Below are 13,238 nucleotides of genomic sequence, written 5' to 3'. Positions count from 1 at the left end.
ACCGTTTGACAAATTTTAATGAAATAACAAAATAATGAAAACTACTCATAAACAAAGAATGATAAAAGGCTTGTCAAACGATAATTAAAATACCCCTCGAACCACACTCCAGAATGTAGGGGGGGTGGCGAGGTGCGTTGCTGCTGGCTGACGCGTTTCGAGGTGACAGAGACCTCTTCCTCAGAGCCCAGCCGTGTATGTAGATATCTGACTAATTATCAAGGATCCCACTTGTGCGCAGGAGTTTGTGTTTCTTGTCAGTATTACATAGTCAAAAGGCCTATTTTATTTTCTAAGGTCTTCCTCTGCTTTTCTCTTGAGAAGGATGGTCCAGGCTCGGGAAAGATTGTGACCATATGTTTAGGATCCGCTCATATGCCTGGACTGGCATTTGGCTCAGCCTCTCAGCGAACCGCTGAGAGCCTAAGGTGACCGCTCCTGCCCCCTGCATAGCTCAGCACTCCAGTGAGCGCTGGAGGGGCAGAGCAGTCATGGAGAACTGAGAACCAAGCGATTGGCAGTGTTTGAATGCTTGGTTCTCAGTCTTAGGGCAAACAGGGCACAGATGCAACATGAGACAGATGCTGCATCCAGCTAGGTAGGTATGATTCTAAAATAAAAAATAAAAATCTCATACTTTTCTTTTAATTATATTTTTGCTGTATTTTGTGACAGGTCAGGAATGTATTAATGCACACTTTTATCATGCTGTTTTACACAGACATAGTTACAACAGCAATATTCTCATACAATGTATATTATAATATGATTATTATTAGGTGATAGCGGCACAGAGTGTAGTGGTTGTTTTTGTAATGTTCTCTCTTGTGGAAGTATAGGATTATGATATACTTGTTGTTTTTGCAATAAAAACTAGAAGGGTAGTCATATGTCAAGCAGCATCATAAAACTGGTAAGAGACATCTCTGCAAAGATGTACTTTTTTAATACCTATGGATGTCCTTTGACTATATATTTGGAAAAGATTAACTTTAGCCTTTAAATGCAAACGGTAGAATTTGAGAAGCTATATTGAATCACAAAATTAGATAAGTTAAAGTGGGGGTTCACCCTATAAAATAAAAAAACATTTTTTTTTCTTCTAGCCTAAAATTCGGCATTGTAGCGCGAGCTACAGTATGCCGGTCTTAATTTTTTTATCGCCGTACTCACAGTGTAATCGTACATAGTAGATTCCGGGGAATGGGCGTTCCAATCCAGACGGAAGGTGATTGACGGCCGGCTCTGGCGCGTCACGCTTCTCCGGAAATAGCCGAAATAGGCTTGGCTCTTCACGGCGCCTGCGCATAGTCTGTGCGCAGGCGCCGTGAAGAGCCGAGACCTACTCCGGCTGTCTTCGGGGAGCGTGACGTGCCAGAGCCGGCCGTCAATCACCCTCCCTCTTGAAAGGAACGCCCATTCCCCGCGGGCAGTCAGAATCTACTATGTACGATTACACTGTGAGTACGGCGATAAAAAAATTAAGACCGGCATACTGTAGCTCGCGCTACAATGCCGAATTGTATGGTAAAATGTTGTTCTGCAGGGTGAACCACCGCTTTAAGGCCAATGTCTAGGTATAGTCTTTATTGCAAAGTTACATTGGTCAAGCTTGGTTTAGCTGTGACTATTACAGTCACTTTCCATTGCAGTCCCTTAGGTATGAGTAAAGTTGGCCATAGACAGTTTGAATCTTGGCCAGTTCAGCAGGGACCTGCTGAGATTCGAACCATGTATAGGCAGGCTGATTGTACCCAAATGAATTGATCTATCAACTTGGGTACAACCGGCCTGTCTGATTTTTAATGCAATTATCGCCAGCGGCTATAGCCGCTAGCAATAATCACTGCATGTTCACCCCCCTCTAAGAGAACACAATAGCTCCTTGGGAGGGATTCCCCATCAGCACTGACTGTGTTTATGGGGGAATCAAGTGATTTTCTTTCCTGCAACCTGTCATTGCAGGAAAGAAAATTGCACGATCTATGACTGGCTTTAGGCATACTTACAATTGTCCAAGCTGGACCAAAGTAACAATGTAATACATACCCAGACTCCAGCTTTAAAAACAAAAACGCTAAAAAGAAGTGAATGGAAGACGCTTAAGATACTGAATATTTCTTTCCCTCCAAAGACAGGGCCTTATCATTTTTCATTAAATACAAGTCAAAATGTCTTCCTTCAGCTGGATCAAATAGAAAGCTGGTCATACATTAAATCAATTCTGCCCAGTTCCTAAGGATCTGGTCAAAATTTTCTGCAGCCACTGTTCATATATTCTTACAGTCACTGGCACTGGCCGTCAGTGTCAGAATACAATAGCCAACAATGCAGATTTATCTAGCTGCACTGTAAAGCATTGGAGTATGGAGTAATCTGTTAGATTAAAATCAATCAGTATATATTGTATGGAGATAATTACAACAACTAATGGACAGTATATGATCTCAGAAGGAATAGGGAAAGCTTATCAACACTTTCCTCAACAGTCTGCACGAAGACCCATGAGAGATGTATTTCATATCCCTATTCTTGAAAGTAACCTATTGTCAGTGAAGAAGCTCACCATGCAGGCAAATGTATTGACATCTAATGTAATGACTTAGCTAAATGCCACATCAACTGAACTCTATCAGGTGAAGTGCAGTGATGTGGCTAACATTGGCAAAGGGAAAAATCATTTAAACAATTAAACTGTATTCAAACCTGGTACTATCCCCTTGATCACAGGAATCCTGAAACTATAAGGCCCCTTTCACACTGGAACTGGGGCGGCGGTAAAGTGCTGCTATTTTTAGCGGCGCTTTACGTCAATTTCGCAGCGCTATTCGCCCGCTATTGGGGCACTTTTACCCCCCTGCTAGAAGGCGAGAAAGGGTTAAAACCACCGCAAAGCGCCTCTGCGGAGGCACTTTGCCGGCAGTATATAGCCGCGGTGCCCATTGATTTCAATGGGCAGGAGCGGTGGAGGAGCGGTATACACACCACTCCTTCACTGCTCCAAAGATGCTGCTAGCAGGACTTTTTTTACCGTTCTGTTAGAGCACCGCTCCAGTGTGAAAGGGCTTTCACACTGGAGAGACAGCAGCGGCTGTTTCGGGTCGCTTTGCAGGCGCTATTTTTATCATTATAGCGCCTGCAAAGCGACCCAGTGTGAAAGGGGTCTTAAGAAACTAGCTAAAGTTCAGTACGCCATTGTCATAAAAATGGAATCATTCAATCACATAATGAACTGTACCATTTATATAAAGGGGAAAATGACCAGGAAATATTTTTTGAAATGTAGCACCAACAGAGCTGACAAGAAAGAAAAAGTATTTTTCTCACATTTATTTTTGACTACTCACAGTACTGTATATACTGTGTTCTACCTGTCACGTGGTAAGGATGATGTTTCAGATAAACCAGAATAATATCTTGCCCAAGTAATCAAATCAGCAAAATGTCCAAAATACTCAGAACAGGTAATGGCACTGAGTAAAGAAAAAAGCTTTTCTAAGGAAATATGGTATTATGCTTGAGTACTGTACCACTCAATCTAGAACAACATGGTTTTGTAGAGAGATTAAGCTGATTTTTTTGTACATATGTACATGTTTATAAAAAGTGTACACAATGGGAATTTTGTGCTAAGTAGGGTATATTTGGAGGCTACAGTGAGTCACTGTGGGCCCCAAATGGGTTACAGAATTCTGTATCAAGACATAAGGTAAAGCTTGGGAAATTACAGAATTGCTGCTACTTACTTAGTTACCGTATTTATCGGCATATAACACGCACAGGCGTATAACACGCACCCTTACTTTAAGGGGGAAGTTTCAGGAAAAAAAACTCTTCACAGCCCCCTGCGTATAACATGCAGGCACAGTTTACCCTTTATTTTCAGGGTAAAAAAGTGAGTGTTATACGCCAATAAATACAGTACTTACCATCATGTCACTGCTCTGCAGACATGAAATAGACTCTGGCATAGGGACTGCAATGCTATTTAAAGGGTTATGCAGTACCTGAAGCAGGCTCCAGATCTGACATTATCTGCAAATGGTGGCTTGTATGGACTTATATGAGAAGTAGTTGTTGAATGCGGGTGTTAGCACTGCAGATGTAGTGCCCTGATTTAGCTAGGATGCTAGGCTAAATTTAGTTTTTGGCTTTACTGAAGTCAGTGGCGGTTGGTGTGTTTTTTTTGGGGGGGGGGTGGCAAACAACCACCTCCCCGGTCGGCCGGAGGCACCCCCTGATGTCAGTCAGTTGGGTCCCCCACGCAACCCCAATGTCAACTAGGTTGCGGGTGGGCAGTGCTCCTATGGGTGACGGGCGGCAGCCTCCATTGTGTCTCCTCCTCCTCTGCATCACAGCGCTTTCACCATGTGTTTCCTCCCTCCTCCTACTAGGCATCCAATAGGATCTCCTGTCCTTTCAGCCAATTGGGTGACGGGTCTCAGGACACGCTTTCTGACTGGCCGGGAGGAGGATCAGTGTGACAATAGCGAATATTCATTTGCTATTGTCACACAACAGGGTGGGATCAGAGCGCAGTGTTCTGCGCCCCAACCCCACCCTTTTTTGAAGCCTATTAGGGCCTCTGGATTTAATCATGTGCTTAAACCCCACCCCATTTGGGGCCCTAAATGTAGATTAGGGAGCCGGACGCATGGATAGGGGGGCTATGCCTGTGCACCCCTAATGAACGGGCCACCACTGGTGAAGCAGTAATTGATTGCTTTTGTCTGGTCAGGGTTTCTAGCTGGGAGTTTAATTTCTCCTATTTGCTTCTAGAAGCAGCTTCCAGAATATAGGGCATGGAGAGTCAAAAGACTAGTATGAATATTTATCATGCCCTAGCCAAGCCCTGGATAGAGGCATTCAGAAGATGCCAGAGAATGTTCCAGTTCTCCTAGTGCTACTTCTCTTGGGAGATAGCTTGTGAGACAAGTAATTGCAGTCTCCCCACGACCTGACTGGGGGCCTGGGGAAGACTGGTCAAGGATCAGTGCTGAAAGCACTGCCAGAAGTCCTGGTCTGGACAAGGATCTCTTATCTCTCCCGGGGGAAGGCTGAGGCCTTGTACACACGGTCGGACAAAACCGATGAGAATGGTCCGACGGACCGTTTTCATCGGTTCACCACTGAAGTGGCCTGATGGTCTGATGTGCGTACACACTATCCTTCCAAAAACCGATCAGGTCAGAACGCGGTGACGTCAAACACACGACGTGCTGAATAAAATGAAGTTCAATGCTTCCAAGCATGCGTCGACTTGATTCTGAGCATGCGCGGGTTTTGAACCAATGCTTTTCTGTACTAACCATCGGTTTGGACCGATGGGCTATACACGCGGTCGGTTTTGTCCGACCGTGTGTATGGGGCCTGAGTGGTGTCTTGGACAGTGTGAGCAGGACCTGGTTTGGGACTATCATGTATGACTGCAGTTTAGAGAAGATTAGTGAGAAGTTGTCCTCCTGTTATGTTTGCTATAGTTTGGAGTATACTGTGACCCAAAACTCCTCTCCTGTTCAAGTTATTCAGACGTAAACTCTAAAAAGACATCCTCTAGACCAGGGGTGTCCAACATTTTGAAGAGCGAGGGCCACTAAAGCGAATTGGTAGCTGGTCGCGGGCCACAATGAGCAGAGCGGGAGGATGACAGGTCCGTGTCTACAGACACAGCCCACTGTACTCTATGGGCCCTCTGATCCAATACGATTCGCCCAGATGGAAGGGGGCAGATCCCTTTCTATTTTTTTTTTTAGGTAGGCGGGTGTAAACAGACACAAGTCTGTTTACATCTGCTGCTCCATAGAGGTGAATATTAAGTCCGATTGGGTCAGACTGATCCTGTGAAAGGGACCTAAGGCTGCTTTCACACTGATGCACTGCAATTTGCCCAAACCGTGGGTGCAGCGCAGTGCACCTGTGGATGTTTCCTCTACCAGCGGCTTCATTCACAAAACTGCTGCTCTGGGATGGCGGGTCGGCAACTCGTGATCTGAGCTTGCCAACCTGCCATCCCAGAGCAGGAGGTCGAGGGCCACATCAGAGGGCTCCACGGGCCACATGTGGCCCCCGGGCCACTGGTTGGGCACCCCTGCTCTAGACTGAGCCTGTGTTGTCAGTGTGTATAGAATTGTGCTTGTGACTGGCAGGCTCTGTACTAGCAAGGCAGACCGGGGCACATTTTTAGCGTCCCCTCCGAGGGTGAGCGCTACACAGATATAGTTACAACAACATTTCTTATAAATAGTGGAACCTCAGATTGCGAGTAAAGCGGTTAACGAGCGTTCCGCAGTACGAGCACTGTATTTTAAAAAATCGGCTTGCGGGTGTTGTCTTGCAAAATGAGCACGATTCAGGCCAAAGCGGTGTGCAGTAACACTTTTGGCCTGAGGTGGGGGGGCACCGGAGCAGAGCAGAGACGAACGTCGCTGATTGCAGCCGATCAGCACCGTTTGGAAATGCATGGAGAGGCCCGAGGACAGCACGGCTGACCTTGGCAGATCTTGGGTGGGAAGTCTTTCCGAGGTTTGCCGAGGTCAGCCGACGTGTCCTCTGGCCTTTTCGGACGTTTCTGAGGCTCTCGCCTCTGGCCGCATGCGGTATTGCATCCTATTGAAGTCAATGCGGAACAAATTATTTTCATATCCATTGACTTCAATGGGGAAACTCGCTTTGATATGTGAGTTCTTTGGATTACAAGCATTCTGTTGGAACAGATTATGCTCGTAATCCGAGGTTCCACTGTATTATACTTTGGATCATTTTTTTTCCGTACCAAGTTTATAAAAGTTGAAATGCTTATTTACTGTAATCTACTGATAGATGTTTATGATTATGATTTAATTTCCTGTCTCTGTGTTCCTGTTGTTTTTCCAATAAAAACAGGAAAGCAGCCATATGTCATGTAGCATTATAAGACTGGTAACAGACAAATCTAAAGCAAATTTTCAGCAAAGACTTCTAAAGTTACTGAAAGGTCCAGTTTAAAGCATAAACACTGACACTTGGCTGAGCTGAGGAGTTTTTTGAACCCTTGGTAGACGGTGGCACTTGATGGAGGTCAGGGCTACACATTTGACCACCCATTAGGTGAAAGTGAAAGTTGAAGTAAAAAGACTAGAGTAAAAATCTGTTGTTCACTGATAAATTGGGTTCTGCTTTGAAATAATTCAAGAAAATACATAAGTGTCAAAAATGAGTTGGCACTATTTTAGTACTGAGCAGAGGAACTGTTTTTATTTTATACTATAATTGTCTTTTAAAAGATATTATTACGAGTGTAAGCTAAAAAAAATCTTTCCATACTGGAGTAGAAAAAGTCTGATGCCGCGTACACACGGTCGTTTTTCGGCATGAAAAAAAATGTCATTTTTCAGCATGTCCAAAAAACAAAGTTTTTCCAACTTCATCATTAAAAACGACGTTGCCCACACACCATCGTTTTTGAAAAATGATGAACAAAGCGCGGTGACGTACAACACGTACGACGGCACTCTAAAGGGGAAGTTCTATTTGCCTTTGGGCTGCTTTTAGCTGATTCCTTGTTAGAAAAAGACGATTTGCGCTTTTTTGTCTGTTACAGCGTGATGAATGTGCTTACTCCACTATGAATGGTAGTTTTACCATAACGAGCGCTCCCGTCTCATAACTTGCTTCTGGGCATGCGCGGGTATAAAACTTTGTTTTTGCCCACACACGATGATTTTTTACAACACGAAAAACGACATTTTGAAAAATGACATGAAAAAATGCAGCATGTTCGAATTTGTTTTATTTGTCATGTTTCAGAAGCCGAAAAACGATGTGAAGCCCACACACGATCATTTTGAAATGACGTTTTAAAAAATCTTGTTTATTTTATGCCGAAAAACGACCGTGTGTACGCGGCATTAGGTTTTGATAAAACCAACAAGCCCACATACAGTAGGCAGACAGATTTTCTTAGAAACGTATTAGGGCAAAATCTTGTTTTTTTTTAACACAGTAAATTTTCCTATAGATGACTGGCCCATTACATCTACCATGAATGAAATATTGTTATACGGCCTAGGACATAAAATGCTACAGTGGATTCTCAGCATTTACTCCACACCCACAGCCCAGGTCAAAGCCAACGGAATCCTTTCAGAGTTGTTCTATATAATGAACGGAACTAGAAAGTGGTTGCCCCCTCTCACCCCTCCTCTTTGCCTTGGCCTTGGAACCCTTTCTTTGCATGGTAAGATCCAACCCAGACAGGGGTGACAGTTGGAGGAACCCAATAAACAAAATTTCTGCTTACGCAGATGACCTCATGTTCTCGCTAACTAACCCAATAGTGTCCTTGCCGAATTTCCCTTTAGGGAATTTGACAGATACGGACGTCTCTCTAATCTTAAAATTAATTTTGATAAGTCGGCTGCTATGGGGATTAATATATCATCCAGTAGATTGCAATCCCTAAAATCACAATTCAGATTTAAATGGTCAAATACCTCCCTCAATTACTTGGGAACCTTGATCCCCAATGACTTAAAACACACTTTTGAACTAAACTTCCCGCCCCTCCTGACTAGGACCAGATTGCTCCTGGAGAAATGGACCAAAGGATTGCACTCCTGGTTCGGCAGATGCAACCTCCTTAAAATGTGTATCCTTCCGAAGTTCTTATATTTATTTCAAACGCTTCCGATAAGGATCCCACCCCATTATTTTAAACAAGTACATTCCCTATTTCTCAAGTTTATTTGGGCAAATTCAAAGCCTAGGCTGCGTAGGCGCTATCTAACACTACCCAAACACTATGGAGGACAGGCTCTCCCAGATATACGGCATTACTATTCGGCAGTTCATCTAGGGAGAATAATAGATTGGAACCGGCATAGCCGGAAAAAACTGTGGATACAGTTAGAGCAGGAGCAGTCTGCGGCCACACTAAAAGGAGCAGTCTGGTGTTATGATCAGCTACCCCTAGCACTGAAATCTCACCCGGTAATAGGCACCACCCTCCAGGTAGGCACTTCTACAATATTCGCACACTCTCTTTACTCTAGTGATTCCCCTCTGTACCCGATATTAGGCAATCCCTCCTTCCCTCCAGGATTAGACCGATCAGAATATGAGATGCTCACAGGAGCTGACAGAGACCGGGCCCTACACTTCTTGACGGACAACCGCTGGCCCTCAGTGCTCTCACTAACTGATGATAGTGGTCGATTCTGACTTCCCTTTTGGAAAGCAATACGACTGCATCATTTCCTCCACTCGATCCCCAACCCGTCACAACGCAATCGTGACCTGACGACCTTCGAAGACTACTGTAGGGATGAGGGGGTTCTACCCAATGTATTGTCTAAAACCTACGATCTGCTCAACTCGCCTGCGGAACAACCTGATCTGCAATTTCTCCAAAAATGGGAGACCGCTTTACAACAGTCGTTTGCCAGCAACCAAAAACAATCGATTATCCGATTCTCCTTAAAAAATTCTATCTGCACAAAGATTCAGGAACTTAATTATAAGATCCTGACAAGATGGTACTACACACCCATCCGGCTGCATAAGTTCTTCCCGGCCACTGCAGACAAATGCTGGAGATGTCAGGCAGAAAAGGGGATGCTCTTCCATCTTTTCTGGTCCTGCCCTCGGCTGCAGCACTTCTGGACGATATTCCGCATGCTTACTCAAAAATTCACGGACTACACGATAAGTGATGATCCAGCCTTCATCCTGCTCCATGCCACGGCAGTTCCGGCACGGAGCTACGAAAAGTTGATCGTGAGACACCTACTGAATGCAGCCAAGGCTTGCATCCCACTTTTGTGGAAGAAAAATTACCCCCCGACTGTGGGCAAGTCGCTGCGCAGAGTGGAGGAGATCAGGAGACTGGAGGATTTAGTCTGAACAGCTCAAAATAAACAAGAGCAACATTCCCAGGCATGGATGCTTTGGACCATGTTCATATACTCCGATAAAGGATTGGCTATGCTAGCCACTTGAGTAGCGAACCATAACAGACCAAAGGCCGTTACAACCTACACACCTGGGCCAAATTCTTCCTACCCCCCCCTTTTTCCCATTTCTTTTCCCCTTCTCTGTTTCCCTAGGCTTTCCTTTCCCTTCTCTCTGTATTTTCACTGTATTCATATGTTCTCTATTGTCAATTTGTTTGTGATTTTTATCTGATGCAGTGGTACTCAAGGTTTGGAGAATGCAACCAGGTCTGAGACTACGAAGTTGTGGTGCCTTCCCGCACCCATCAGATTTAGCCCTCATTAGTAGACGGTCTCTACAGCTGCAGATTGTACCATCATTACTATTACTATTGATGCTGATACTATTGTTGTTACTATGTCATTTATGCACCTGGGATCACCAGTTACTTTACCTGGTCCTGCAATGTATTTTCTCTGTGTTGTCTTGTATTTCTGTTCTTTTTCTTGAAGAAAAACAATAACATTTATATTTGAAAAAAAAAATATTGTTATAATACTTTTATATTCCTTTACTCAACTAGTTATACACTAAGCATGAACTTATTTATTAAAGCAGTGTAAAGAATGTATATAATGTATAGCGCATAGCAAACAACCCCATTGAGGTAAACTGTAGTGAAATTTTACCCTGATTGGTGGCTCTGAACTGTATTAAACGACCTGCCTTATCAAATCAGATTGGTTGTGTCCTGATGTTATCTGCCACTGAAGTTTTCAGGGTTCAAGTACTTTTTTTGCTGTAGCAATAATATATTCCTTTTAAAATATGATCCATGTTTACTCCGTTATGCTCACAGGGAGAAGATTGTAATGGAAAATCAAAGCAGTGCAGCGCACTTCTTCTTTTTAGTCGGGTTCACTATCTCTGTAGAGTTGCAGCTATTTCTCTTTGTGGTTTTCTTAGCTATTTACCTATTGACTTTGACTGCTAATGTTGCCATCATTTGTTTGGTTCGCATAGACACAAGACTTCACACTCCTATGTATTTCCTGCTTAGCCAGCTCTCTTTTCTAGAGATATGGTATACATCATCCATTGCCCCTGAGCTCTTGATGAATCTGGTTGGCTGGAAATACATTTCATTTTCTGGATGTTTTACTCAAATGTATTTTTACTTCTCTTTGGGTTCTACAGAGTTTTTTCTTCTGGGAGTAATGGCCTTTGATCGCTACCTAGCTATCTGTAATCCACTGCGTTATCCATCCATCATGAATGGTCAAGTATGTCTTCAAGCTACTATAACATGTTGGTCAGTAGCTTTCATCTCTGTGTTCTTCCTTGTTCTTTTGATATCTCACTTGACATTTTGCGCACCTACAGTTATTAACCATTTCTTTTGTGACATCCCACCTGTTCTGAACCTGTCGTGCCAAAACACTTTACTAGAAGAAATTGTGGTCTTCCTTTTTGCCTGCACTATAATTCTTACATCATTGATGCTTACTGTTGTATCCTATGTGCTGATCGTATTTTCAATAATAAAAATCCCATCCACCAAAGGGAGACAAAAAGCTTTTTCAACGTGTGCCTCACACTTCACTGTTGTATCTATTCTTTATGGAACAGTCATATTCATTTATGTTCGACCTAGTGTGTCCTATCCAATGGATATAAATAAGGTCTTGGGTGTTTTTAACACAGTGGTAACCCCACTACTAAATCCTATTATTTATTGCCTGCGAAACAAAGATGTAAAAAAAGCAATAAAGAAGGTCATGAGCATAAAGTTATCAGAGAGGAATACAACATCTTATATTACTAAATGACAATTGGTATCAGTTTCAAAAACACATGATACATCAGGCATTTCTAACTTGCTTAAAAATTGAGTGTTGAAAGCAGATGGTGGATTGGTAATGGGCTTCTTTTTTTTTTATACAGACACCTTAATGTTGGCATTCTATGACTCTGTGCCTCTTGGTGCACTGTAGGCACTCAAGTACCACTTTTATCTCTGGAGAACACTGAAGAACTTGCCAAAAAATAATTTTTATGGCCGGCAGACCTTAGTTGCTTATGGTGGTAAATAACCCTACTAGGTTCTCAGGTTAAAAGTGCTTAGCTTGATAAATCCTCAATGTAATGGGTTTATCAACATAAGCACTTTTGACCAGAAAACTTAGTTGAGTCATATACCTTTTGCGAGTGTACAGCCATTGCCAAAAGATTTGAGAATGACCCAAATATTAATTTTCACAATGACCGCTGCCTCAGTGTTCATAATGGCAATTTGCATATACTCCAGAGTGTAATGAAGAGTGATCAGATGCATTACAATTAATTGCAAGTCCCTCTTTGCCATGAAAATTAACATAATCTCATAAAAAAAAAAAAATTTCACTGCATTTCTGAAGAAGGCTTTGCAAGTGTCAGGACCATCTCCTACAGTTAGAATAATAAATCAGATCATCACAGAGTGGGGCTGTGGATATGAGAGAAATTATACAATGCCACGTCCCGATAACTAGAATTGAAAAAGAATTAAGCTCCTGAAGAAGTGTTTTTTCAACACGCAACATGTCAGGCTGAGCATCGTATGACATTTCACCTTCTGAAAACTTCAAGTTTTTTTTTCTCAACTCTAAATGAGAAGTGGTTGCTAGTCTCCCACTCTTGTTGATTCTTTGTACTGTACCCATATGTTACTACATGGTCTGTCATGCTAATGTTTCTGTATTCTTAGGCCTTCCTAGCAATGGCCTTATTTATGTAATTTATGTTTTTCAATCAATTTATGTATTTTCTTAATAAATATCCAATAAATATCCAATTTTTTAACTTATTACGCCTTCAAAGTCCATCATCTGCTCTATACATATATGTATCTATATATATATGTGCATCTCCTACAGTTGATTCAGCTGCAGGATAGGGGCACCACCAGTGCAGAGCTAGCTCAGGAATGGCAGCAGGCAGGTGTGAGTGCATCTGCACACACAGCGAGGCAAAGACTTTTGGAGGATGGCCTAATGTCAAGGGCAGCAAAGAAGCCACTTGTTGCCATGAAAAACATCAGGGACAGACTGACTAATATTCTGCAAAAGGTATAGGGATTGGATTGCTGAGGACTGTGGTATAGTAAGTTTCTCTGATGAATCCCCTTTCCAATTGTTTGGGGCATCCAGGAAAAACCTTGTCCGGAGAAGAAAAGGTGAGCACTACCATCAGTCCTGTGTCATGCCAACAGTTAAGCATCGAGAGTCCATTTATGTGTGGGGTTGCTTCTCAGCCAAGGGAGTGGGCTCATTCACGATTTTGCCTATGAA

At 43.0% G+C, this 13,238-nt stretch overlaps 1 protein-coding gene across 1 annotated transcript; it reads left to right on the top strand.

Annotated features, from left to right (window-relative positions):
• The first annotated feature begins 10,639 nt into the window (after window positions 1-10,639).
• On the top strand, window positions 10,640-12,649 carry LOC120924878 (olfactory receptor 6F1-like). The gene has a single exon (XM_040335857.1). The coding sequence runs from the start codon at window positions 10,782-10,784 to the stop codon at window positions 11,736-11,738; it is 957 nt and encodes a 318-aa protein (XP_040191791.1). The 5' UTR covers window positions 10,640-10,781; the 3' UTR covers window positions 11,739-12,649.
• Window positions 12,650-13,238: the final 589 nt, after the last annotated feature.

Source organism: Rana temporaria, chromosome 1 (assembly GCF_905171775.1).
Source record: "Rana temporaria chromosome 1, aRanTem1.1, whole genome shotgun sequence".
Lineage (NCBI taxonomy): Eukaryota > Metazoa > Chordata > Amphibia > Anura > Ranidae > Rana > Rana temporaria.
Note: the sequence above shows the minus strand (reverse complement) of the source record. Positions and strands in the feature narration are given on the sequence as shown.

Coding starts and splice junctions, on each gene's coding strand:
- LOC120924878 (XM_040335857.1), top strand. CDS start 10,782: ATGGAAAATCAAAGCAGTGCAGCGCACTTCTTCTTTTTAGTCGGGTTC.